The sequence below is a fragment of the Rattus norvegicus genome, chromosome 3 (genome assembly GCF_021556685.1).
Source record: "Rattus norvegicus strain SHRSP/BbbUtx chromosome 3, alternate assembly SHRSP_T2T, whole genome shotgun sequence".
Lineage (NCBI taxonomy): Eukaryota > Metazoa > Chordata > Mammalia > Rodentia > Muridae > Rattus > Rattus norvegicus.
The window spans coordinates 56,536,963-56,561,375 of record NC_141536.1 but is presented as its reverse complement, the minus strand read 5'-3'; the positions used below and the strand labels follow the sequence as shown (position 1 = coordinate 56,561,375).

The following is a 24,413-nucleotide window of genomic DNA, read 5'->3' as shown; positions in this document are numbered from 1 at the left end:
AGTGAATAGCATGTGAGGGGGAATGACCTAGAAGAGATAAACAGACGAGAGAACTGGACTGAACAGCATGGAGGGGTAATGTGTGAGTAGGGAGAGGTGACCTGAAAACCTGGGGGAAGAGCTGAAGTTTCTAAGACAGGAGAAACTTAAATTCACAAGTTACCGGTGTAGCTCAGTGAGCAAACACCTGCTTAGCTTGTGTGAACAGAGGGTTCGTTCCCAACTACCACACACATAAAATGTGATACAACCCCCCGAAAAAAATCCCTGAAGTGTACAAATGGAAAACGGAACCAGTGAGATGACTCAGTGGGTAAAGGCACTTGTCACAAAACCAGACAACCTGAGGACCCATGTGCAGGAAAGAACCAAGTCCCACAACCGTCCTCTGGTCTCTCTACCCATTGCTGTATACGTACATCTGTAGGGAGCAGGACTTTAAAAGGTAAAGCAGAAACAATATATTTACAGTTACACTTTAATGCATACATGCAAAACACTCAAGAATAGAGTCATATGAATAAGTCATTTTTTATTTTAAATAGAGATGGTGACACTCTCCTTCGAGGCTAAATGCTGTGATGACTAGCTGAAGGGAAGTCAATGTAATTATGTCACTTATAATAAACCTTATCTTCAGCCCAAGAAACCAAACTCTAACGGTAGCAATGGGTGAGTGGTAGGCTTATGGGTGATTTCATTTATGAAGTTCCATTTTCCATAATAAGGAATTAAAAGACATTCATAGCCTTCAAAATAAATGGAACAAAAATAAAAATTTTTTTTAAAAAATGTAACTTGCATATGAAGAGAGGCTTACAGCCCAGTTAGGTTTCTGCTGTGAACATACAGTGGACTTACATACATGTAGGCAGACACTCAAACATAAAATTTAAAAAGAAAAATCTTTGAAAAATTTTTTCTTCGTTTTTTTGTTTTGTTTTGTCTCTTGTCTTTTGAGACAGGGTTTCTCTGTGTAGCCCTGGCTGTCCTGGAACTTGCTCTGTAGACCAAACTGGACTCCAACTCAGAGATCTGCCTGCCTCCGGTTCAGAGTGCTGGGATTAAAGGCGTGCATCACACCAGGCCAAGACCATCATTTAAGCAGAAGTAGGAAATGTAAGACATTCTACAACACGGGTAAAGCTTGAGAAACAGGACACTAGGTGACAGAAACAAACACAACCCTCTTGAGCTAGACGCCTGGGTAGCAGGGACTTAACTGTGGAACTGCTTCTACCCCAGCACGGCTGGAGGGAATTTTCTAATTGGCTGGCGAGCATGTCCGCAGGGCATTTTTTCTGGTTAATGACCGATGTGGGAGGGCCCAACCCTCTGGAGGCAGTGACTACCCCCACAGCAGGTATTCCTGGATTGAAAGTGAGTTGAACAAGCCCCTGGGGCAAACCAGTAAGCACGTCTCTCCTCCATGGCTCCTGGCTTTACTTCCTTTAATGCCTGACTGTAATGGGGCAGGACATGTAAGCCAAATGAACCCTTTCCGCCCCAAGTTCCTTGTTAATAGTGATGCTTACCCCAGCAACAGAAACCCAAGTGGAACGCTACATATCGTGCGTTTCAGACATCCAAAGTAGGCAGCTCTAGAGAAAGAAAGCGGAGCTTGGAGAGGGAGGAAGGAGGTGGGCGTGGACCAAGGGAGGCGGCTTGGGTGTTAGTCTTTAGAGTGAGAGACTTGTGGGAGAGACTTGTGAATGGCCTGCAGTTACAGCCAGGGCGGTTACATACATGTACAGCACCCTGAACACACTGGAAGTCAACAAATTCTACATTTTGAAATGGTAAGTTTTATTTCAATTTTTTTTAAACTTAAAAAAGAGTAGCAAAAATGCTAAACATTAACCAGAGACCCAGTAACCTTGATGCTAGCTAGATTACTTCCGAAGCCTGGTTCTGTGGTTTAAGGGAACAAACAAACCATAAACTGCCACAGAAGCCCTGCTCTCCAGGGGTAGCTCTCCAACTGGTTCACCCCCTCGTTGCGCCTGCTGAAATCAATGAATAGAGTTCTTGGTGTCTGCCCCAATCATCACGCAAGCAAAGAAAATTTAGTTAATAACTTTTTCTCCCTCCCCAACACTGAAAAATAAGATAAATAGATCTATCTCTCTAATTTCACTTAGTCATTTCGTTCAGTAGCATCTGTTTATCGTGATTTACAAGAATTTGGCTGGGAATGAGATTTGCTGAAAGCATTTGCATAAAGGAATTCTATTTACATATTTTCCTCCTTAAGCACTCAAAATGGTCCTGTCCTGGGAGCCCAGAGAAGATCCAGAGACGGTCGGTTATTACTTCTTGAAAGCCATACTTTCATTAAGAAAAAAAAATTACAGCTACTCAATTTAAAAGATGAACTTGAGGCCTATTAAAATATGGGCAACCAAACAAAAACAAGAAAGCAGAAATACGAATTCCTGTCATTATAAGTTGTCTACAAAGCAAGCAAGGAAAGGGGGACTTGGTTTGTTTATCATAAACTCACACAAAAGTCTTCTAGGTGAGCAAGGGAAGCATTCGCCATATTGTATTTCTCTGGAACTTTCTAATCAATTACATGGTCATACACTGAAGGCACTACAGGGGTCTTTCTATAGTATTCTTTTCAATTAATTTTTTGTGGTGTGTGTGTGTGTGTGTGTGTGTGTGTGTGTGTGAGAGAGAGAGAGAGAGAGAGAGAGAGAGAGAGAGAGAGAGAGGAGAGAGAGAGAGAGAGAGAGAGAGAGTGAGAGAGACTGTATGCCATAGCACATGTATGGACAACTTGGAGGAGTCTTTCTACTATGTGGGTTCCAGGGCTCAAAGTCAGGTTGTGAGCTTTGTGGTAAGCACTCTTACCATCTGAGCCATCTTTCCAGGTTCCTATAATATTGAGAAATAGAACAGTCAGTGCTCTTAACCACTGAGCCCTCTCTCCAGTTCCAATAAATAAATAAATCTTTTTAAAAAAGAAATTACACGTATCTCACCCATATAGTTAAAGGAGGAAGGCACAATGAGAGAAAGATAGGGTGAGTACCACATGCTATTCTGTATCTGGTAGGCAAGAGGCTACAGAAACACACACAGATCTGAGCAGGCAGGGCAGTGAACAACTGTTACCCCAGGGAGGAGGAGAAGGATCAGGCGTTTAGGACCAACCTGGTTTTGAAAAGCAAAGCAAAGCAAAGCAAACAAACCAAATGCAGTAGCTGACTTACTACTTCTAGGGAACAACAGTTATTTTCTGTCACAATATTATTTAATAATCAGTATTCTGAAATATGTAGCAATATCAGTTATTATTAATATGTCTAAGTGCTGGTATAGACACATATGCATGAATGCTTACATATATGCATTGTCCTTATTACTTGCTATAATAAAATATCCTGACAAAGACCACTTAGAGGAGAAAGGGTTTATTTTAGCGCACAGTCCTAGGTTACAGTCCACTACTGAGGTGGCAGGTCCTTTAGAAGAACAACATGTGCTCTTAGCTGCTGAGCCCTCTCGCCAGCTCCTATGTCCTATAAAATAAAAAATTCTTTTTTTTTTTTTTTAAAGTTTCTTCAAGACAACGTTTTTCTGTGTAGCTCTGGCTGTCCTGGAACTCACTCTGTAGACCAGGCTGGCCTCAAACTTAGGGATTCACCTGTCTGCCTCCCAGAGTACTGGGATTAAAGGCATATGCCACCATGGCCTAGCAAAATTAAAATTTCTTACCTAAATGTATCTTTGAAAACAGACAATTAGCCACGTCCAGCAATGTGAATACTGTTTATCCTAAGGTCGAAGGACTCCTGGAGTGAGACTGGGAAGGTGGACACTGGAAACTCATGGACGGACAGCTCTCTGGGGAGTTCCAGCTTACCACCTCAACTCAAGGCAGTTTCTGCTGGAGGTTTCAAAGTCCTCAATTTGACACCCCAGCGCTGCAAAACCCAAACTTTCCAAGGAGACTGAATAAGAGTGTGACTTTTGCGGCCTTTGTTCCTTGTTCGTTCCTTCCAATGTCTTTCTGCGCCTTGGGAAAAAAAAAAAAAAAAAAAAAAAAAAAACCCTACCCCTAGAACCTGCCAATCCCTCTGTCCCTTATCCTTGACCCCCATCCCTGTCTGACCCAGGCAGTCCCTACTAGGTGCCTTTGTCTTCCTCTCCCTATTTCTTTTCTGGTCTTCTGTTTACAGGATTTCCACCCATGCAGCTAAGCTTCCAGTTTCCGACATTGATGCTGCCGCTCCAACACCCTGGGTTTCCATCACCCGGCGCCCTCATTCTCCTGAGCCTTTACATCCAATAAAGCCCCTGATCCTAATGAACCTCCCCTCTTCCCAGCATCCAGTCTTCTGTTCCAGACAGGATCTAATCACGCTCCTAGGTTTTCTTGTTCCTAAGGTGAGCTCATCAGCTTAAATAAAATTTAAAGCCCTCGCTCGGGAGGGGAAGCCCTTGGTCCTGTGAATGCCCCAGCATAGCGGAACTCTAGGGCAGGGGGAGCACCCTCACAGAAGCAGGTGGGAGGGGATGGGAGGTTTGTGGAGGGAAAACCAGCAAGAGGGGTAACATCTGAAGTGTAAATAGAATAACCAATAAAAAAATTTAAAAAAGAAAAATTGGTCCCAAGCCAAGGAATGCAAGCAGCTTCAAGGAGATGGAAAAACCAACGAAATGAATTCTTGAAACCTCCAAGAACCCTGCCCCCAACACCTTGATTTTAGATTGCTAACCTCCATAGTCATAAGAAATATGGTGATCTAAAAAAAAAAAAAAAAAAAATTAAAGCCCTCTTCCAGGGTTTAGGACCAACCTGGACAACACATCAAGTCCTTATCTCAAAAAGCAGGAGGGGAGCATCTATGACTGAAATTGTCTGGAAATACAATTTGTAGGTGGTTTTCAACAGTTCCTCTGCTAGACCACAGGGCTCCTTTAAGAATAAGGTATCACACTCTCTCCTCCAGCCGAGCAAGATGCCCAAAGGAAAGAAGGCCAAGGGGAAGAAGGTGGCCCCGGCCCCCGCCGTGGTCAAGAAACAAGAGGCCAAAAAGGTGGTCAATCCTTTGTTTGAGAAAAGGCCTAAGAACTTCGGCATTGGGCAGGACATCCAGCCCAAAAGAGATCTCACGCGCTTCGTCAAATGGCCCCGCTACATCAGGCTGCAGCGGCAAAGAGCCATCCTCTATAAGTGGCTCAAAGTATCTCCTGCCATCAACCAGTTCACCCAGGCCCTGGACAGGCAAACAGTGACTCAGCCGCTTAAGCTCGCCCACAAGTACAGGTCAGAGACAAAGCAGGAGAAGAAGCAGAGGCTGCTGGCCCGCGCTGAGAAGAAAGCTGCTGGCAAAGGGGACGTTCCAACAAAGAGACCACCTGTCCTCCGAGCAGGGGTCAATACAGTCACCACTTTGGTGGAGAACAAGAAGGCTCAGCTGGTGGTGATTGCCCATGATGTAGACCCCATTGAGCTGGTGGTTTTCCTGCCTGCCCTGTGTCGAAAGATGGGGGTGCCCTACTGCATCATCAAGGGAAAGGCCAGGCTGGGGCGCCTGGTCCACAGGAAGACGTGCACCACTGTTGCCTTCACACAGGTGAACTCGGAAGACAAGGGTGCTCTGGCTAAGCTGGTGGAAGCTATTAGGACCAATTATAATGACAAATATGACGAGATCCGCCACCACTGGGGAGGCAACGTCCTGGGTCCTAAGTCTGTGGCTCGCATTGCCAAGCTGGAAAAGGCAAAGGCTAAAGAACTCGCCACTAAGCTGGGTTAAATGTACACTTAAGTTTTCTGTACATAAATATAATTACAAAGTTATCTTCCAAAAAAAAAGAATAAGGTATCACAACGAACAGCTGCAGTTAATTATTTTAAAGGAAAACCGTATCACTTATATTGATGTCAAAAATTATGCAGATCACTTGGGGGTATAACTCAGAAGAGCATGTGGAAGACCCTGGGTTCAACCTGCCACACATTTCAAACAAACCAATTGATATGAACTCTAGCATTTAAGCTCAACTTAACAATACACAACTAGGTTGAGTTAGTTTGGTTTCAAGATCCTAAGACTTGATTTCTAACAACTTGACTTCTTTTGAGTCCATGTTACCAGGTAAACCTTTCAGCTTGGTCCTGTCTAGGTGTGAGCAGAGAATCATGGCTTCCCATCAAAGTCTGGTAGATAAAGGACACTGGCTTTTTCCCTATAAAGTGCCAGGCCAGACACAGCTTGGGCTTGTGGCTTATCGAGCCATGCTGCTCCACACTGGAGTGTTTATTGAGGTAAGCGCATGCCTGGTGCCCAGGGTCAGGAGCACCGTGGTATGTGGCTATGGATGGCTGTGAACCACCACACGGGTGATGAGGGCTCCAGAGTGCAGTGAGTTCTCTCAATCACTGAGCCGCCTCCCTGGCCTGTCACATGCTTTGAAATGGAAAACAAAACAAAGCAAAACTCCTTTACAAATGTAAAAAGGTATATGCAGTTGGATGTGACATTCAGACTCTAGTTAGCCAGTGCTGGTCAGAAATTTAGTTTTAAGAACTTTGTACAGGGGGCTGTATGGCTCAGCAGTTAGGAATGCTTGCTGACCTCCTAGGACTGGGTTCAGTTCCCAGCACCCACATCTGGTGGTTCACAACGGCTGTAACTTAACCTCTACAAGACCCAACACCCTCCTCTGGCCTCCTGAGGGCACCTGCACATACATGTGCATGAACACACCCATGCAAACATATACATGAAAATATTATCTTTAAAAAAAAAAAACAGCTTGTTTGAGGATTGCCTCAAGGTTGCAATCCTCCTGCTTCAGTGTGGTGGCTCTGTGATTCCATGTTACCACTACATCTGGCTCTAAAAAGTTTTTGCGTTTTGTGTCTTCTAGTTCTTAGTCTTGAAACCTCAAGGCATGACACACACTTAGTTAAATATTTGAAAAGTGGATAAAAGCTGCAAATGATAAAGGAAAAATAATGTGAAACTTCCCCAGGCCCATGTTATGAACCAGCCAACATAGCCATCTTGTCCACTTTCTGATTCCAGCTAAGACATCAGCAAATGAGACCCTGGATAAAAGAGCTGGCTGTGGGCCTCAGAAACTTAATCCAAAGAAAGTTTACCAGGAGGCAGAAATGCCTTTTCAAAGCACAAGGGGAAAAGTAACATTGAAACTTTTTAAAACAAAAATAAACACACAAGTTAGAACAAAATGTTTTATTATTAAAATAAAAACCTTTGTATAAAAGCATTACAGAGCAAAAGGCTGTATTTACACTGAAGGATTCAAGATACAATTGAGCATCACAGACAGAATTCAGAGAGGGCACAGCAACAGGCTACACAGGTGAGGGAATCAGCCACTTAGTCACCAGTCCGGAATGACCGCACTACAGGCAGAGGAGGGAGGATGACTCAAGGCACCTGCCCATAAACTAGACTGGCAGAGGTAACTCGTTAACAAAGTTCAAAGCTACCCATCTCTAAAAGGTCACTTGTTACCGTTCCAAAAGTATTTAAAACCTAAACAGAAACACTGGACACAACCCCCAGGGTTACCTCTTCAGGAAACTGCCAGGAACTAAAGTGACTAAAGTTAGGTTTCTGAAGCGGAACACCAAGATTTCACATCAGCCCTTGCAGAGCCATCATCTTAATTTCCCAGAATGCCTTTTCTACAGCAATTTAAGTAATTATTATACCACGTTACCACAAACCTTTGGGTGACTGTGTAAGCCAGATGGCACCAGCAACTGTGTCAACCGTGACAAAGTGTACACTGAGCACAGCACCCAGGAACTGTATTTCTCCGGAAAGCTGTTCAGCGTGGCCACAGTCCACTTTACAACTACCTGATTTTTCCACATGGTTTCCAGACCATTGTGCCTTGGCCTTTCCTTTTAAAACATCAGGCACTAAACCATGTGCATCGATTCTGGGTAAGCAAGTTAAAGGGCTGCTCTCGGCAAGTCATCACAACCGTTGCGTCACAATACTACTGTACCCCAAAGTGCTTGGGTATGTCCTGATCAAACAAATTCTCAAACTGCCTCTTAAAGATAGCTCAGAATCTAAGCGGTGGCCAAAGACCAGGGGGGCTACAAGGCGGGGCCAGGGCAAGCTCTGAGACACTACACATGGAAGAAATGCAATGAGCAGTGTGCCCTCCCTGATGCTTCAGAAACAAGTGTGAGCTACAAGGTCAACCCAACTGAGTTCTAAGAAAGACTGACAGCCAAGATTCTTACTCAGGCTTCCATCAACGACAATGTCGACAACAGGAGAACCTCCAGAGGCCGAGAGAGTCTTCAGGCTCTAGGCTTGCATTTCGAATTCCTGCTTCAGACTGTGAAAGACAAAGGGGAAGACAGTGAGATGGTTTTCCGCCATCAATTCTCTTTGGAAAGTCAAATTCTTTTTTTTTTTTTTAAATGTCTCTATGGAGCCCTAACACATATTGTCAATGCACATCTTAGACATACACACTGAATTTTAAATATATTCCCCACCCCGATAAAGATGCATTTCCACTGACATTTCCCTGCCCCAGGCCAGCCACTCACACTTCTGTTATCTTTTACCAAGGCACATAAATGAATGGAAGACTCAGATGTGACAGAGAAAGAAAAATGGCCCTTACCTTTTCAAGTAAGCATGAACGTTCCCGAAGCCATGATACTTTGCTAAATACACAAGGACTCCAGTGGCGCACCGTCCATCTCGCTGGCGGCAGAAGCTGCAGTTGCAAATTCCTCGACAAGGTGGGCAGTGCCAGTTCTGGAGAATTGTGGGAAAGCATCCTGAGGCTAGGCCTCATTCTCCCGCCACCCATTTGTTTAGATTTTTTTTAGTCTTTAAAGAACTTAATATCAATCCATTTAACCCATGACCTTTCTAAAAACTAACTAAATCATAAAATAGGAGCTTTTGGTCTAGCGAGAGAGCATTTGCCTAGCCCCATAAAGTGTGGTTCAAGAAGGTTATACAACCATCACCAAGGAAGAAGGAATCAACTTGTGTAGGCAGCAGCCCCAAGCTCTCTGGACAGTTATATTCACGACATCAAGAGCTCAAGCCCCTCCCTCCCCAAATATCCCAGGCACCTACCGGATCCAGCAGAGCATCCTTGACCTCTTCCCCATAACGGTTTCGAAGGCAGGGACCACAGAACTGGCCCCGGATGCCCCAGCAGTCTGGGTTTCGGCAGTTGGTTTTGGTGTCAGTGGTTTTCTGGCGACACTGATGACAGGTAGAGCCCTAAAAGGAGGACCAGATGAGAAAAACAGAGAACAGCCACACTGGTGTCGCCTTTGAAGGTCATTTGACACCTACTAGGAAAAGTATCTCAAGCAAGGCTTCCCATCCCATTGGTGGTGCAACAGTATCAACAAAACTATTTGGGGGTCAGAAGAACTCAGTGCTCAGTGCCAGAGTACGTGCTCAACCCATATGAGACCCTGAGTTTGATCTCCCCCCAAACTCACCGTTTCCCCCTCTTCCAAATCTATTTTCATCTTTGGCTCTCTGCTGCATTCTCAGGAGCTATCAATGCGTTCACTCTAACATTACCCAGTAAATCCCAGTTGAATGAATCAACTTCCAAATTAAAAAAAAATGTATATAGCCCTATTGTAGACCTATACATTTAATTCAATCCCACACATTCTGTAAAACTCTTTCTCTTGCATGAAAAGAAAATGTGCAGTTAAGAGTCCCACAATAACTCCACACGGCACCCTCAGGGCAGATGCTGTCTGTCCTCCGCAGGGCGTTTCTGCTCCGAGATGTCACCCAGGCACTCACCAGGGATCTGTTGTAAATCTTCTCTCGAGAGTTGCTGCAGATGTTCCTAATCTCTTCCTCTGTTACGTCTTCTACTGGTCGAATTATATGTGGAAGGGTCATGGATCCAGGGCGCCGACTTCTGGACACATCGTCATCCTGAATAAGAATCATGAACTGAGTTCCTTTCCCGCTCTTCATCCCTAAATCTCAAGATGCTTCGTTTGAAACGCTTCACAGAACATTCAATCTGGGAAATCTTTGTTGCGTATGGAGAAAGGGGGCAGGCCCTAAGTTTACTATAAGAATAACTAGCCAAAAGTATAAAAATAATTCCTACAATATTGAGAAGCTGAAAAATCTGAATCTCGTCTGCTAACAAAACTAAGTACGATTGTCTAGCATTAGTGACTTGGACTGGTCTGAGACTGTATTCATGATGCCAAGCTTCCTAGGGATGGACAACACAAGAAGACCTATCAGTGAGGACTCACATTCATATAGCCGTCCACAGACTTCCTCCTTCTCACTAGCATGTACTTATCCTCCTCTTCTTCTTCGTCCTCCTCCTCCTCTGTGGGCAGGGCACCTAAGGATCCCAGGATCCGGGACCTTGACCTGGTAAGAGGTCGAGCTCTCCGTTCTGGGTTCCTTCTGGAAGCCACACCTGGGAACGTGCGTCTTCTAGGGGACTTTGACTGGCGGATGAAACACACAAGATAGATCAGAACTCCGTAACAGAGAGAACCAGCACTCTGAGGAACCTGCAACTTCCCCTAGTAGTTTTAGTACAAGAGGCCTGTTTTTGTGTTTTCTTTGCCCTTTTCATTATGCATGGAAAACAAATTCCAACACCATCATATCCCCACTGCAACTAATTCTTCTATTTAATTCTTCTCCCATTTACTCTTCTACTCGCTATTGAATGTGTAACACCCATGCTCCTAGCCCAAAACTTTCCTGTAACATTTCTACACTCCTGGAACACATATGATGTCTTCATATAAGCAAAGACTGCCTGGTTTCTCCTCCCCATCCCTTGCTGGCTTCTAGCCTGCCTCCCTAGGGGGAAGTAGGGAAACGCAGGCTTTTCTTTTCTGCCATAGCCAACACAACAAATAACCCATCCTCAGTCACACACCACCTTAGTCCCTTGGGATACAACCAGGTATCATTAAGATATGGCTTGACAAAAAGTGTGTGTGCCTTCTTTTCCCTCAATCCGTTCTTAAAAATATCCACTTTGTATCTAGCATGCAGGGGTGGGTGTGGGGGAGGGATGTGTCACTTGTGGGGACAGAAATAAGTCATCTATCTTGTCTGCTGCTAATGGGAAGGAGAGAGATGATCAGAAGGAGCATGGTCGTAGGAGAGCAGTGCCAAAGTGTCCAAGACGCAAAGAGCATCAAGAGCTTCAAGGACCCATTTCTATCCTCCAGCATCTAAACTCCCAGCTCGGCCCTGGCCTTGTCCACAGCAGTACAGGATGAAGTACTTACATCTTTGGTTCTGTGGCCTGGGAGGGAATGTCTTCCAGAGAATATGCCGGGGAAGCTCTCCAGTTCTGACATGAGTTTTGCAAGCTAAGAGGGAAGAGAGTAAACAGAAATTAGAACTGGTGACAACGGGCAATTTGTAGAAACGACACTAGCCTATCCCCCAACTTTCTGTTCATTAGGTTGACAGAGTCCAGTCTCTCCTTCCCTGCTATGCTTATTCTAACTCCTAACAGAATTTAGAAACTATCTGGAGGGGCTGGAGAGCTGGCTCAGCAGTTAAAAGGCACTTGTTGCCCTCGCAGAGGACCCGGGTTCAGTTCCCAGCATCAACAAGGGATCTCACAACCATCCCGAACTCCAACTCCAGTTCCAGGGGATATAAAATGGCCTCTAATGGCCTCCAAGAGCAACTGCACACACTCTATCTCTCTTCCCCACATAAGTAAATGTAAAGCTTTGAAACAAACACATCATCAAATCTCACAACTTATAAACAGTTCTTAGGAGAGAGAGAGAGAGAGAGAGAGAGAGAGAGAGAGAGAAGAAAGGAGTTGCTTAGAGAAAAGTGGGGAAGGCTCTGGAAACATTCAGACACCCACCATTGCCTTGTTCTGCTTTATATTCAAGGCCCTCTTCTCCAGGAAGTTCATGCCATCTTCTTCTTCCTCAGAATCAGACTCAGAATGGGAGTCGTTTGCAGAGCTCTCAGAGGGCTTTGGGGGCGCTGCTTTTGTGTTGGCTGCCCTCCGGGTATTTCGTGCTGGGAACTTCATTGCTACCCTGAGAGGCCCGGAGGGACGGCACTGACTTCGGGTCCTGCAGCCTTCCCTGTTGAACTGCAGTCTCTAGTTAACCAGAGAAAGGGAGTTATTAAAACTTGCTCAGTGGCAGACGGGCGGCACCAGGGCCTACCTCAAAATCCTTTTGGGATAAAGGACTCGAGCAAAATCAGCCTCCACTAGTCAGCCAGGATCATGGGTAACAAAAGCAAATCTTGCAAATGACTACTTTGCTAATTGGAGTAAGACAATGTCTGGGTCACCCTCACCGGTGCTGCTAAGTAATTTTTTTTTTTTTTTGGTTCTTTTTTTCGGAGCTGGGGACCGAACCCAGGGCCTTGCGCTTCCTAGGTAAGCGCTCTACCACTGAGCTAAATCCCCAGCCCCCTGCTAAGTAATTTTTAAAACATAAACTCCTGCCCCCTTCTCATTGCCTTAAAGATAATTCTTATTTTCAGAAAATTCTCTAGGAATAACTAAGTCTGCCTGTAAGCGTGGTTTCAATGCCCACGATGGCATTAAATAATAACCTAATTTATCAACTTCCATTCAGTTTTAACTGTGATTAAAAATACACATAAAATCGCCAATGTCCCCCGCCCCAGTCCCTGGCAAACACCCTCTTCCTGTTTTGAAGCTCACTAGTGTAGGTACCACTCATATGGATGTTTTGGAAGCCAAGACCTAGTGAAAAATCACTTTATATCAACTAGTACAGCTAAACCTGTAAGCTTGTTCAAAAGCTGAACAGTCTCTATGTACCCCAGACACCTGCTCTTAGGTATAGACCCAAGAATCTATGTCCACATAAAAGCTTTGGACATGTATGCTCAGGACATATGCACATGTGTGAGTGTGCACATGGAGGCATGAGTTTAAGATCAGGAATCATCCTTAACATTAATTGAGATAAGGTCTCTCAATCAAACCCAGAGCTCACTGATGTATCTAATCTTGCTAGCCAGCCTGCTCTAGGGACCCTAGCTCTGCCTTCTGAGAAGCTGGAATTACAGATGACCACTCCCACTAGGCATTTATGTAGGTTTCTGGAGACCTAACTGGAGTCCTTGTACTTACAGGGCAAGCTGAGCACCTCCCTGGCACCTCCAAAAAACTGAATGGGCTGAAGACTTGGTTCAGTAGAAGAGTCTATGTTTAGCCCATCTAAGACCCTGGGTTTGATCCCCAGCGCCAACAAGTAAGGATCTTATGGATAGCTTTTGGTATTTCATAGGTGGAGATCTAAGTCAAAACTTATACAGATTCCTAGCTCTTTTAATCAAATGGCATTTTATTCAGCACAAGTAATACCTAAAGAACTAAGAGACCGCCTTGAATGGTCAAGCCACAAACAATGGGTCACACCCAGACCTGCAGACTGGCCCCAGCTAACGAATGCCAATCAACACCGATTTAAACCAAAGTCTTTTATTAGGGAGAAGTGCATAGGTGTAGATGGTGAAACATAGTTCTAGAGCCAAGTACTGTCACAGTAGTGTCATTTGAGCGGTGGCCTGTAGGGAATGTCGTCAGGCACGACAACGTAAAAAACACGTGGGTGGTTTGTGACGAGTGCACCACTTCTCTAGGAGAGAGTCTAAGCCTGCTATGCTCAGGAGGTAGGGCACAGGCGCAGCAGGAAACAGAGCTGAGGGGAGGGAAGCAGACACAGGAAAAGCAGACCAGAGAGGAAGCAGACACAGGACGTGAAGGGCCCTGCCAGTTCTGATCTACGTCCTAAGAGGTTCTTAAGATGCAGGTACAACCAGAACCACGGAACCCAGCTTCGGCTTCGTCAGCTCCACTCTAGCACTGGGCTGGGCACCTGCACGTGTAAATGCCAAGGTAGCTAATCTTTAGGACATGGGCTTCCTGGGATCAGGCCGGCTCTGTAGCTAATGGCAATCTGGAGGCTAGCCAACTTTACTTAACAACTTTCCAAAACCTAAAAAAAAGTGCAAGAGCTATAAGTAGGACATTAGTAAAAATGGCTTTGAGACATGAAGAAAATATTTTTAATCAGGTCAACAAAATCTTCTAGATGGATGGAGAGTTATCATTACGAGAGGAGAAGGTTCAAAAAGCCAGTGTCTCCTGCCTCTCAGCGTACCTCCCTGCTTGATGCTGATAAAATTCTCTCTCTCTCTCTCTCTCACACACACACACACACACACACACACACACACACACCCACCATCCCATCTTGTATCTCACTCTTTGAAAAACCGCAAAATGATTCATCATCAGAGTTGGCATGAAAAAATGCTGGCCGATTCGTTAGTGGCATCTGGCCTTGGTTTCTGTAAAAACCCACAATGGCTTAATACATCGTGCACCTCAGCCTCTGAAAGGCTGCGGGGAGATTCATTATCAGAGTCCTCATTAAAAAACATTAGCCGGGTCTTCACTGACATCTGACCTGAACTTAGGCTTCTGTAAAATAAATAAATAAAAATAAATAAATAATAAATGTGCGTGCGGATTTTTTTCTCTTTTTCAAGAACCAATTTTCCATAAACTGTGCAGAGAGCAAGTCACATTGACAAGTGCACTCACTACAAGAGAATGGCTTTTGTTACAAAGAAAAATGGTTCAGAGGTTTACAAATGATTTCCGAGTTGCTCTAGCAAGTCATCAGTCCCCTTAGGTTAGGCAACATTTTGAAAGGATACAACAAACAGCTAATCTGCCTCCAACAAGGACTACCTAGAACCACAGCAGAGAGCAAAGGACAGAGAGCAAAGGAGCAGAGAGGACAGAGCACGCCGCCTTTCCCTGACGGCTATACAGAAATGCAGGCAAAAGGCGAGCGGTGTTTTAATCCCGCACAAAGCGTTTTGGGGCCCTTGGAGCACTGCAGACGCAATCCTGTTTATTCTCAGGCAGCACTTACGGTGTTTGCAAAATTATCAGAAGCAAAGCTGTCACAACTGTCATCGGAGGATGACGATGTTTCCACGGAAATCAACTTCATATATCTGACATTCTTTAAGTTCTTTACTTTGAGAGCCTTTTGCTGCGAAGAGAAATGGCAACAACTGTTAAGTAGGGTGCTTCCTGCCGTACAGGACTACTGAAGACATCAGCTCCTCAGTTTGGTAGGTTTAAAGAGCAGAGTGGATAGACTGACACATTCTTTTTCAGACCTTACGGAGAAAAATGATTGGCAATTGCCACCAAAAAAATATCAAAAAAAAAAAAAAAAACTCAGGTCAAATTCTAAGAAGGGATCGCTTTTAGAGAATATTTCAATGGTACTTATCAATTTTTCCAAACATCTGCAGTTACTTCTCTTCCCACCTTAAAGTCCTAAGCATTTAGCATTATAGTTCTCCACAGAACTGAATGCCAGCTCCGAAAATCCAACCTCATTTTTTCTCATTGAACTGTACTTCTAAAAGGAGATTTCAAAAGTACAAAATGGCAGAGCAATTTTTCTCCCTCAGCCAAAAATCAAGCTAATGAGGTCTTTTTATGTAAGCCTTGGGCTCTGCACTGTGATGCTAATTTCCCAAACTACAAAAATTGGGCAGGTCCTGTGTTTTAAGATGGCAGTCATCCAAACAGGCACCGCTCCAAGGAGAGGGGTACAGAGGTTTTGCACAGTCTTTACAAATCGAGTGTTATCAGCCCGGAAAATACATAGTACAAGAAGCCAAGTCAGAGGTCAACTAACATTCCTAGTCCAGGCTGAATAGCGGATTCCATAGGAACTCTCTAGCCTTGGTCTCCATACAGCTCTCTCATGACCCCTGAAGACTTGAGAATTTTAAGACTGGGGGTAGAAGTCAGCAGTAAGCATTTCTAGCAAATAAAGGTCAAGTTTCTTGGAGATTTGAGAAAGCTCCATTCGTTTTCACTTATAGCCCTGTACTGTCCACTAGACAATGTAACCGAACAGCCTGTTTTGCCATTTCTTAGGACATAATGGGATTTCTGAAGGATTGTATCGGTTCTTATGTTCTTAAATGGAGTCAAGGAACTCCAAAGCAGTAAGTCTTTGCACTGAAAACCTAAAAGGGCAAGTTGTGCCTGCCCCACCAGAGTGCTCAGAGGTGTTAGGGGACAAGAGGATGCCTAGATGCAGGGAAAGACTTCCTTCCGAACCTAACACTTTACATTTCAGTCTCTCAGATATGATAAAATTATTTTCAAGATGATGGTGGCCCAGACTCTCCATCGTGTTCCTAAGTAGACACCAACCAAGTATCTTGGGATGTTTCTGATATCCTAAAGGTAGCAATGTGTGGTAATATGAAGGCTGCATTTACAATAAATGTTCAAGCCAGTGGGTGGAGAATGTTGTTAGGAGTTAAAAGGAATCTCAAAAGTTTGCCCAGGTTTCTAGTTGGGGAAATCCAAGATATCAAGGTGCAACACAATGCAAAGACCTAAGAGATTCCCGAAAACAGCACACAGCTCCTTAAATGACTTGAATTCTCTACACTTTGCTAATCAATTTAATTCCACATCAGCCTCAAGGGAGGCATTCTATCGAAAGCCATCAGGAAAAGAGACTAATCTTTAACAAGGACAGGCCAACAGTCATTCACCAAGCAAATATATCTTCGATGGGAAAGACACAAAAAAAGGAGAGCAAAAGGTCATGCCTAGGGCGAACTTTCTTGGCAGCCCGAACTCTTAATTCCACTTATGGCGAGTATTTCTAGGCGGCAGATTTGTTAGTGATGTCTGCTTAATTCTCTGCAGCACATTACTATCACTTAAATAAGAAAACCGAAGCTCGGAGAGGTGAAGTTGATTTCCTCCAGTCAGGTGCCCAAGTTTGCACTAAGGCAAGTCAAACTCCAAGCCCAAATCCCCACGCGCGAAGATCGGCTACGAAACCACGACCCCGCCTATCCACCCAGACCTCCCCACAAGGGCCCCGAACCCGACATTTATTTGAAGCACGTCACTGTTTTCCTTTCCGCCCATCCCCCCATTCTTCAACCCTCTCCAAGTCAGGACACAAGTTCTGGCTTCCGTTGGAGCAAAGAGTAACGTTCCAGCTCGCAGCTGCAAGTCGGGTAGAGAAAGGGTGGGTGAGGCGGGGAGTCGGGGGGGACTCAGGGAAGCTCACTAAACGGCCGTGGCACATGGCTTGCATCGCTGTACCCCTAAATTGCGCCTGACCACAGCCTGGGACTAAAACAATACCTCCCCCCACGTGCACAACCCAAGTTCTCAAGAAATGCTCACAAGGCCTTCTAAGCTAAACCCGCATATCCAGAGTGGTTAGAAGGGGCCGCAGATCAAAAGAGGACCCCAGGGACCCCAAGTGCACGCGTAGGTGACGACGCACCCGCCGCAAGCGAGTCGTAATGGGCGAGGTCCCAGGAGGTGGAAAAGGCTGGGACACGACCGCCGGACACCATGGCCAGCGGCCAGTCCCAGGCCTCCGGCGCGCACGTGGAGCACGAGCGCCGGTACCGCAGGTTTCCGGAGCGCTGGCAACTCCGTGTGCACCGGCAGGCGCATCACCTTGGCCCTGAGTTATCCTGGGTGCAAAGATTATAAGAAAATCTATCTGTGATTCCCTGCAACCTGGCGATGATCTGGAGCGCGTGGGACAAGTGAGCGGAGCTAACCCGCGGAGTCGGAGGGAAGTGGCTCCGACCCGCCCCGTCTAGCACCCACCAACCCCGCCCCGGTGCACCCGGCCGGGCCTCACCCGCGCGCGGCGAGCCTCCATGCTGGCGGCGGGTACCCAGGCACTCGGAACCGGACAGCTCGTCGGAGTACACCAGCACTCACAGCCGGAGCAACCGGAGCTCCGGGACAGAGGCGGGGCGCACACTCCGCCGTCGGAGGGGCGGGGCCACCGGCTTTCCCGCGCCGGGACGCAGGTCCTGCCAGCTAAGAAAACCTCTCTAGCAGTACCTGAAAAGTCCCAGCTCTGGAAAAAATAGAATCGGATCTCATGGTTATAGTAAATTTGAATGTCCTCGGAAACTGATGAATTTTCTATGATACAGTGGCTCTGTGGGAGCTTGGTGCCACTGGCTTTTTATGAAGCTGCGCGGTCCTGGAAAGTGGCGCGAAAGTAGCTGCCTTGGTCCGGGGACTGGCCGTCTGATTTGCATACAAAACGAGGGCTAGTGGGGCTGGTAGAGACTACTTGCAGAGCCTCCCCCTGCGTTCTCACTTTCACTGGTTTAATCTCTTAAAAATGGATAAAAGTTAAAGAACACAGCAGCGATACCACCCACAAATAGCTGAGAGCTAGCACCTCTTATCTGACAACCATACCACTACCTATCTGAAATCATTAAACCAGTTAAGTCCTGATGCTTCCTGAAAGACTGGGAAGTGTCTTGGGTTTTAAAATAGCCCTTCAGATGAGTAAAATTTACCTGAAGGGTAAAAGTCTTTAGAGATTTATCTTTCGGAGATAAAAATCTGCAGACGATTACACTGTGGATTTTCCATTTTCTGCAGGCAAAATTGGGATCTACCAGAATTAGTTAGCAGACCTGGTTTTCTGTATCCCTTCTCATCAAGATCACCACAGGGATGAAACAAGGCTCCCCCCGTTTTTAAAGAGTAAAAACACAGAAGAAAAACAACAACAACCGCAAAACCTGGGATACTTTTAAAAAAAAAAACTTTAATTATAATCATAGATTTAAAAAAATTTTTTTTGAAGTGCAAGCGTTCCCTCTCGTTTCCAAACTTTTCTCTTGGTATTAACGTTGCCACAGTCCTTGTCTGTTAGGAGAGCATACACAACACACACACACACACACACACACACACACACACACACACACACCCCTCTCTGGATATTGACCATAAAGACATAAATAACCCACAAAGACAATGGATTTATGGAAGGAGCTGCTCAGGGGTCACCCTCCCTCTGTGCCAGAGACCAAAAACTCCAGTCCCCAAAGTAGGCATCAAGAGGAGCAGCTATCGATTTGTTTGACAAAGTTCCTGGTAGCAGCCAGGAGTTCAATCAGCACTTGATGAGTGAATAAATAAGCAGGTGGCGACCTAAAATTGTCCTTGGCACAATGTTTTTGTGTTTTGTGCAAGTAAAACTGAACATGTGAGGTCACAGAACAAAGGGGACATCCGGGCCACTTTGGTCCTGTAAAGTTCTACGTTGAGCATTTTTAGTCTTCTTGGAACATGAGAAAATAATTTGGTTTGCATGGTTTTCTTTTTCAAGGATAAGATCTCTGGCCTTTTTTGTTTCTAAGACTGCTAATCTTTTTAGTGATCAGGAAAATACACATTAGACACAGACATAATCGGATTTTGCTACAAGAGGCAAAAACTTGCCAAGTCTGCAGAGAATGAGTACTAGGTGATAAGAATAGGACCAGTTCCTATAAAACGTAGCAGTGTAGAGATGTGTGTTAGAGAGCAACTCAAGAACAGAACTACTTCAGGACAGATGCACTAAGGCAGGAGTTTCTACAGCAGGTTCAAGCCTGTAGCTAGATTATGAAATCAATTCACTGGGCTTCGACTAACATGTTTCTTTCTGGTTTTTGTTGTTGTTGTTGTTGTTTTGTTGTTGTTGTTTGTTTTGGTTTTTTTGCCTCCCTCTCCCTCCCGCTCCCCTCCCCTCCCCCTTCCCCCCCCACCTCTCTGTTACTTTCCCAACATATAGTTGAGTATCTTAGCATGAAAGCAAAGAACTTGAGTCAAAGCTAAAGCCAAATCCTGGCAGCACACACTAATTCCTCCTTACAGTTATTGAACGAACGGCACATTTTTAATACCACACAGGAGCCATAGAGTAAACAAATCCAAAACCATTGAGGATCTTCTTAGTTTCTTAGCACACAGAAGATTTACAGAAACTTGGTGGCAACTGACCACCAAGTGCCACCTTCCTTCTGTCTCAGTGTGTGCACGAGCTAGTGGGTCCATTAACTCAGTAGTCAGACTACGATTGGAAAGACTAATAGAAGGCCCTACTAAGAATTTTGAAAGTATACTGTTAACTAAGGTAAGGTGTTGAACCACAATCTCTTAGAGTCTCTTCAACTTGTTTTCCTGGATGTTCACGGGGATTAGTGAGTCTTCATTTACTCCTCCCCTCAACCCCCACTCCCCACCAACTCCAGCAACTGCCTCATAGGTGGAATCGTGCCATGCTTGTCTCTCTGTGTCCCTGCATTTCTTTTTCAATGAAATCCAATGTGAGGCCAGGAAGTGTGTGTGTTGTTTCCTTAAAGTTTTCACATCTGTGCTTCTGTGTGTGCTGTAGACAATGTATATCCCTCTGGGCTTCACCATCAGGGGGTTTCAAGGTCCTGCCCCTAATTGTGTGCAAGGGCTGTAAGCAGGTGCTAGTCTGAGTACTGAGGAGATAAGGTCCAGAGAGTTTACATTCTGATGGAGGAACAGAAATACAAAAGAGAATTTCAGGTACGATATCTTTGTAAGAAGAAAAAATGTGCAGTGAAAAGCTGAAGGCTGGGGGTGGGGGGAAGGGTGCACACTTCTATGAAAGTTATACAAGCAGGTGATATATAGCCAGGAATCTGAGTGGTCAGGGAGGAAGCTACAGAAAGTACTGGTTTCAGGCAGACTGGCATCTGCTTCCAGAACAGTACCCAGCCAAGAGTCCCCATCTCTACTACTGAAAGTCACCAAAGAGGAAGAGAAAGTAGACATTCAGAGCTTCCTAGCTATGAGAAATCTCTGTGATTATTCCAGGCATATCAGAATGACACGGGAGGGTGCTATTAACAGGCTGCAGTGCCCCACTCTGTTCCCATGGGGAGAGCAGCCAGGAGAGGGTGGAAACTGGGGATGCTTACGATACTGATAGTCATTGCAGAGCATGGAGAAATGCTCAGATGTGAGACTTTATTTTGAAGTTGGAGCCAACTGGGCTAGAGGAGTGGTTGGCTCGTTCCTATTAGTATAGCCTATCAGGGCAAAGTCTTGCAAACCATCGAAGTGACACTTGTGCTTCTGCTCCATCACTGGCACAAAAGTCTGACACAAACATCGAGGTAAGGGAAAGGAAAGGGAGATTTATTTGGTTGAGGATTTCAGACAGTCTAGTCTGTCATGACAAGAAGGCGTAGGGAAGGCCAGACAGAAAGCAGTGTGCCTGTGCTACTGTGCCCTCCTCTTCCTTCTGTTAAAGCCCCTAGCATGTGGAGTGATGCTCTCCACGCTTGGAATGAATTCGTCCCCCCCTTAATTAATTTATTTATTCACTTTACAGACACTGGTCTCGCCTCCTCCCAGTCCCCCCTCCCCCCTGTTAATCCTCTCTGGAAACACCCTGAAGCCCTCACTCAGAGGCACACTGCAGTAATCCCCCAGGTTCTGTTCTCAGTGTCACCAAGTCGACAAGATTAGCCATCACCACGCCCTCCAAAAAACCGGATGTGACTGGTACAGGCATGTAAGAGGATTTAAACAACTGTTCAGAGCGGCTCTCTTGCATCAATGTAGCTGGCTACTCACACAAGGTTGAGTGAAAAAGCAAACTGCAAACGCTTCTGAGCGGGCTAACCCTTAACAAAATCGAAAAGCACAGAGCAGAACTGTGAAAGAACAAAAATGGGAACGAGTGGAATAAGAGAGATGTCAACCCTAAAGAGAGAAAGGGAGGAAGGAGTGGAGGAGGCGGGAAAGACTGGGACTTTGGGGTCACCAGTGCTTTCTATGAAGAAGGGGAAGGAGGAGGAGTTGGAGAAGGGGGAGGGGGAGGGAGAGGGAGAGGGGGAGGAGGCATGTTATCAGGCAGGGTAGGTAGCACTTGCTTGCTATCCCAGCAGTTGGGAAGGAGAGGCCAGAGGATCCACAGTTCAAGGTGAGCCGAGTTCTTGACTGTAAGGGAAGTGAACCAAATATGGCAGATTAGTCCATAAAGTGTAAAGGCATTTGAGTAGCTTTCTATGCTTAGTTTCTGTGCCTATTGAAAGGACAACATAAACCTTATTTGTCTCCATTTAAGGACCAGGCCTGATTTCAAAAAAGGCTGAAAGACACCAGTTTCAGGACTAGACCTAGTCTCAGAAACTAAGTCATAAGACACCAGCTCTAGGAACAGGCCATAAAATCCAGGACCCCTCCCAAAGAACAGCCTGGAGATAACCACAAAAATGGAGAAATACCGTATCTCAGGATGGGCCATCTGCTCTGAGCAGCCCTATTTCACCCTATGATTAAACATTCTTGACATAGAAATGCAAACTGCTGACCACCTTTGGGCCCCTAACACCCACCAATGAAATTTTAGATTACCTGATCCTAATCGAGAGCCCCCCCACCCCCTATAAGAAGGCCTATGTTCCTTTGTCTGGGGTCACCATTTCAGGAAGTGGTTGACCCCCACATGCTGGTTGTTTCTATAGAATAAATGTTCCTTGTTTTTATATAGCATCTAAGTCTAGGGTCTTCCTTCAACAATTTTCGGACCCTTACACTTTTTTTTTCTTTTTTTTTTTTTCTTTTTTCTTTTTTTCAGAGCTGGGGACCGAACCCAGGGCCTTGCGCTTGCTAAACAAGTGCTCTACTGCTGAGCTAAATCCCCAACCCCGGACCCTTACACTTTTAAAAAAATATTTTATAATATCTTATAATTTAATACATTAAATTATATATAATATAAAAGCATCTCATAATATTAAATTTTCAAGTTTTGAAAAACCCATGTACTATATGTCCACATAGATATGGACAGACTTATATTCATTTCCCGTATAGGATCTGATACGTCGGAACCCATTGCTAAGTCGCTGAGCTAATCATACAGTGGCATGTTTTCGCTTCTAATGGAAGACACGAAAGAACAAGTGTGGGAATACATCATGGAGAGAGAGATGAGGACTGGCTTCCACAGCAGTAGAGAGGAATGCCATCTCCTAGACCTGGTGAGGGTTGACCTTAGCAGAGGGTTCGAAAACAGCAGTCAGTTAATACTTATTGTTAGCATTCTAAGCTCCACCCCCACAGTTACCTGGCAACAGCCAGGCATGCCTAACACTATAAAAGGGGCTACTTGCTCCCTCCTCACTCTCTTGCTCTTACCCTCTTCCCCCTTTGTCCCTTCTCTCCCCACCCCCCTCTCCCCTTCTCATGGCCGACCAATACTCCTCTACTCTTCTATTTCTCTACTTCTCTCTTTCTGTCTATCCTCAACTCCCATCCCCATGCCCTGAACCAACTCTGTCCCTCAGAGCATGGACCCACTGAGGCACCCCCTTTCCCCAGACCTCCATGGAACATAATCCCCTCTCTCTATCTTTTATAAATACAACATTTGTGCCAAAACTCGGGACATACCCTCTTTCTTTTTAAAAAACATATCACTTATTTCAACCAAAAAACAATTAGAAGTAGACTTTTAAATCTGTGAAGCCTTCCAAACAAACGGCCAGCCTCCGGGACAGGGCTTTGAATTCCTTGGGTTATTATGATCTTTAGGGACTGCTGGGTGTGTCCTGTGGCTTGTAGTCACCTTGCACAAAGAATTCCCTTGACTCTTGATTGAAACTTGATACTGGGGTTCCAAGCATTCAGTTACTTTTATAATGAGGTGAACCGAAGTCAGACCTCAGCTTACAGTGGTTGGATTTTGAACAAAGACTACAACAAGGAGTAATATATATCATTTTCAGATGAGATTTCAAATAGTGCTGAAGTCTGAATGGAGACTGGGCCTCAGACAGGTAACACAAGCCCTTTGCTTCCAGCAGAGCAGACACACCTGGAGACAAAGGGCCCCACAGGCTTTATTGTGTTGGTGAGTACCGTAGGTCACAAATCTCTATTTTCAATAACCTTTTAATTATATATTGACCTCCCCCATGTCTGCTTCCAGGATGCATAAAGGGAAAATCCCCTAATAGACCTTCTGGCTACGGAAGGATAACTCAGGGCCCAGCCCCTTGCCACCCAGGAGCTCACACCACCACAAGTTGTCCGCTCCAACCTTACTGCAGCACTTGCTAGCCGTTCTTTGTCAATATTATCTTAGTAGGTCAGTTTGCTGACACTGGATACCTGGCTACAGACAATTGAGGAGATCAATGAAAAGACATGGATGTGCATGTGTGAACATTTTTACCAAGAAGGTAATATATCTTCTCGGGTGAGCATTTTCCACTGTGATCTGGAGGTGTTAAGAGAACCACACTTTTAAATAAAATTTTCCTTGTTTGTGTGTCTTTAAGTACTTTGAATCAAGCTAAGCTAATCTAAACAACTCCACCAAGTCACTTTCAACATTGTGGAACCCCAATTACATCTCAAACCCAATATCAGAGGAAGAGAATTTAAAAAATCCGTTTTGTCTTTTAAGACAGAATTTCATTGTGTAACCCTACCTACTATGTAGACCAGGCTGGCCTCAAACTCACAAAGGTCTT

At 45.1% G+C, this 24,413-nt stretch overlaps 1 protein-coding gene, 1 long non-coding RNA gene and 1 pseudogene across 3 annotated transcripts; 2 read left to right on the top strand and 1 right to left on the bottom strand.

Annotated features, from left to right (window-relative positions):
* The first annotated feature begins 1,334 nt into the window (after positions 1 to 1,334).
* On the top strand, positions 1,335 to 10,973 carry LOC147995508 (uncharacterized). Its single transcript, XR_015684382.1, has 3 exons — positions 1,335 to 1,799; positions 4,188 to 4,395; positions 8,586 to 10,973. It is a non-coding gene; the product is annotated as an uncharacterized LOC147995508 (long non-coding RNA).
* Positions 4,951 to 6,906, top strand: LOC134486107 (large ribosomal subunit protein eL8-like; annotated as a pseudogene). Its single transcript, XR_015684381.1, has one exon. The product of XR_015684381.1 is annotated as a large ribosomal subunit protein eL8-like (transcript).
* Positions 7,203 to 17,840, bottom strand: Cdca7 (cell division cycle associated 7). The gene is given in 9 exon segments (NM_001025693.1): positions 7,203 to 8,346; positions 8,641 to 8,777; positions 9,108 to 9,257; positions 9,804 to 9,941; positions 10,277 to 10,480; positions 11,282 to 11,365; positions 11,881 to 12,126; positions 14,954 to 15,076; positions 17,735 to 17,840. Coding segments are annotated over 9 exon segments (1,134 nt in total). The 5' UTR covers positions 17,756 to 17,840; the 3' UTR covers positions 7,203 to 8,315.
* Between the last annotated feature and the right edge of the window lie 6,573 nt (positions 17,841 to 24,413).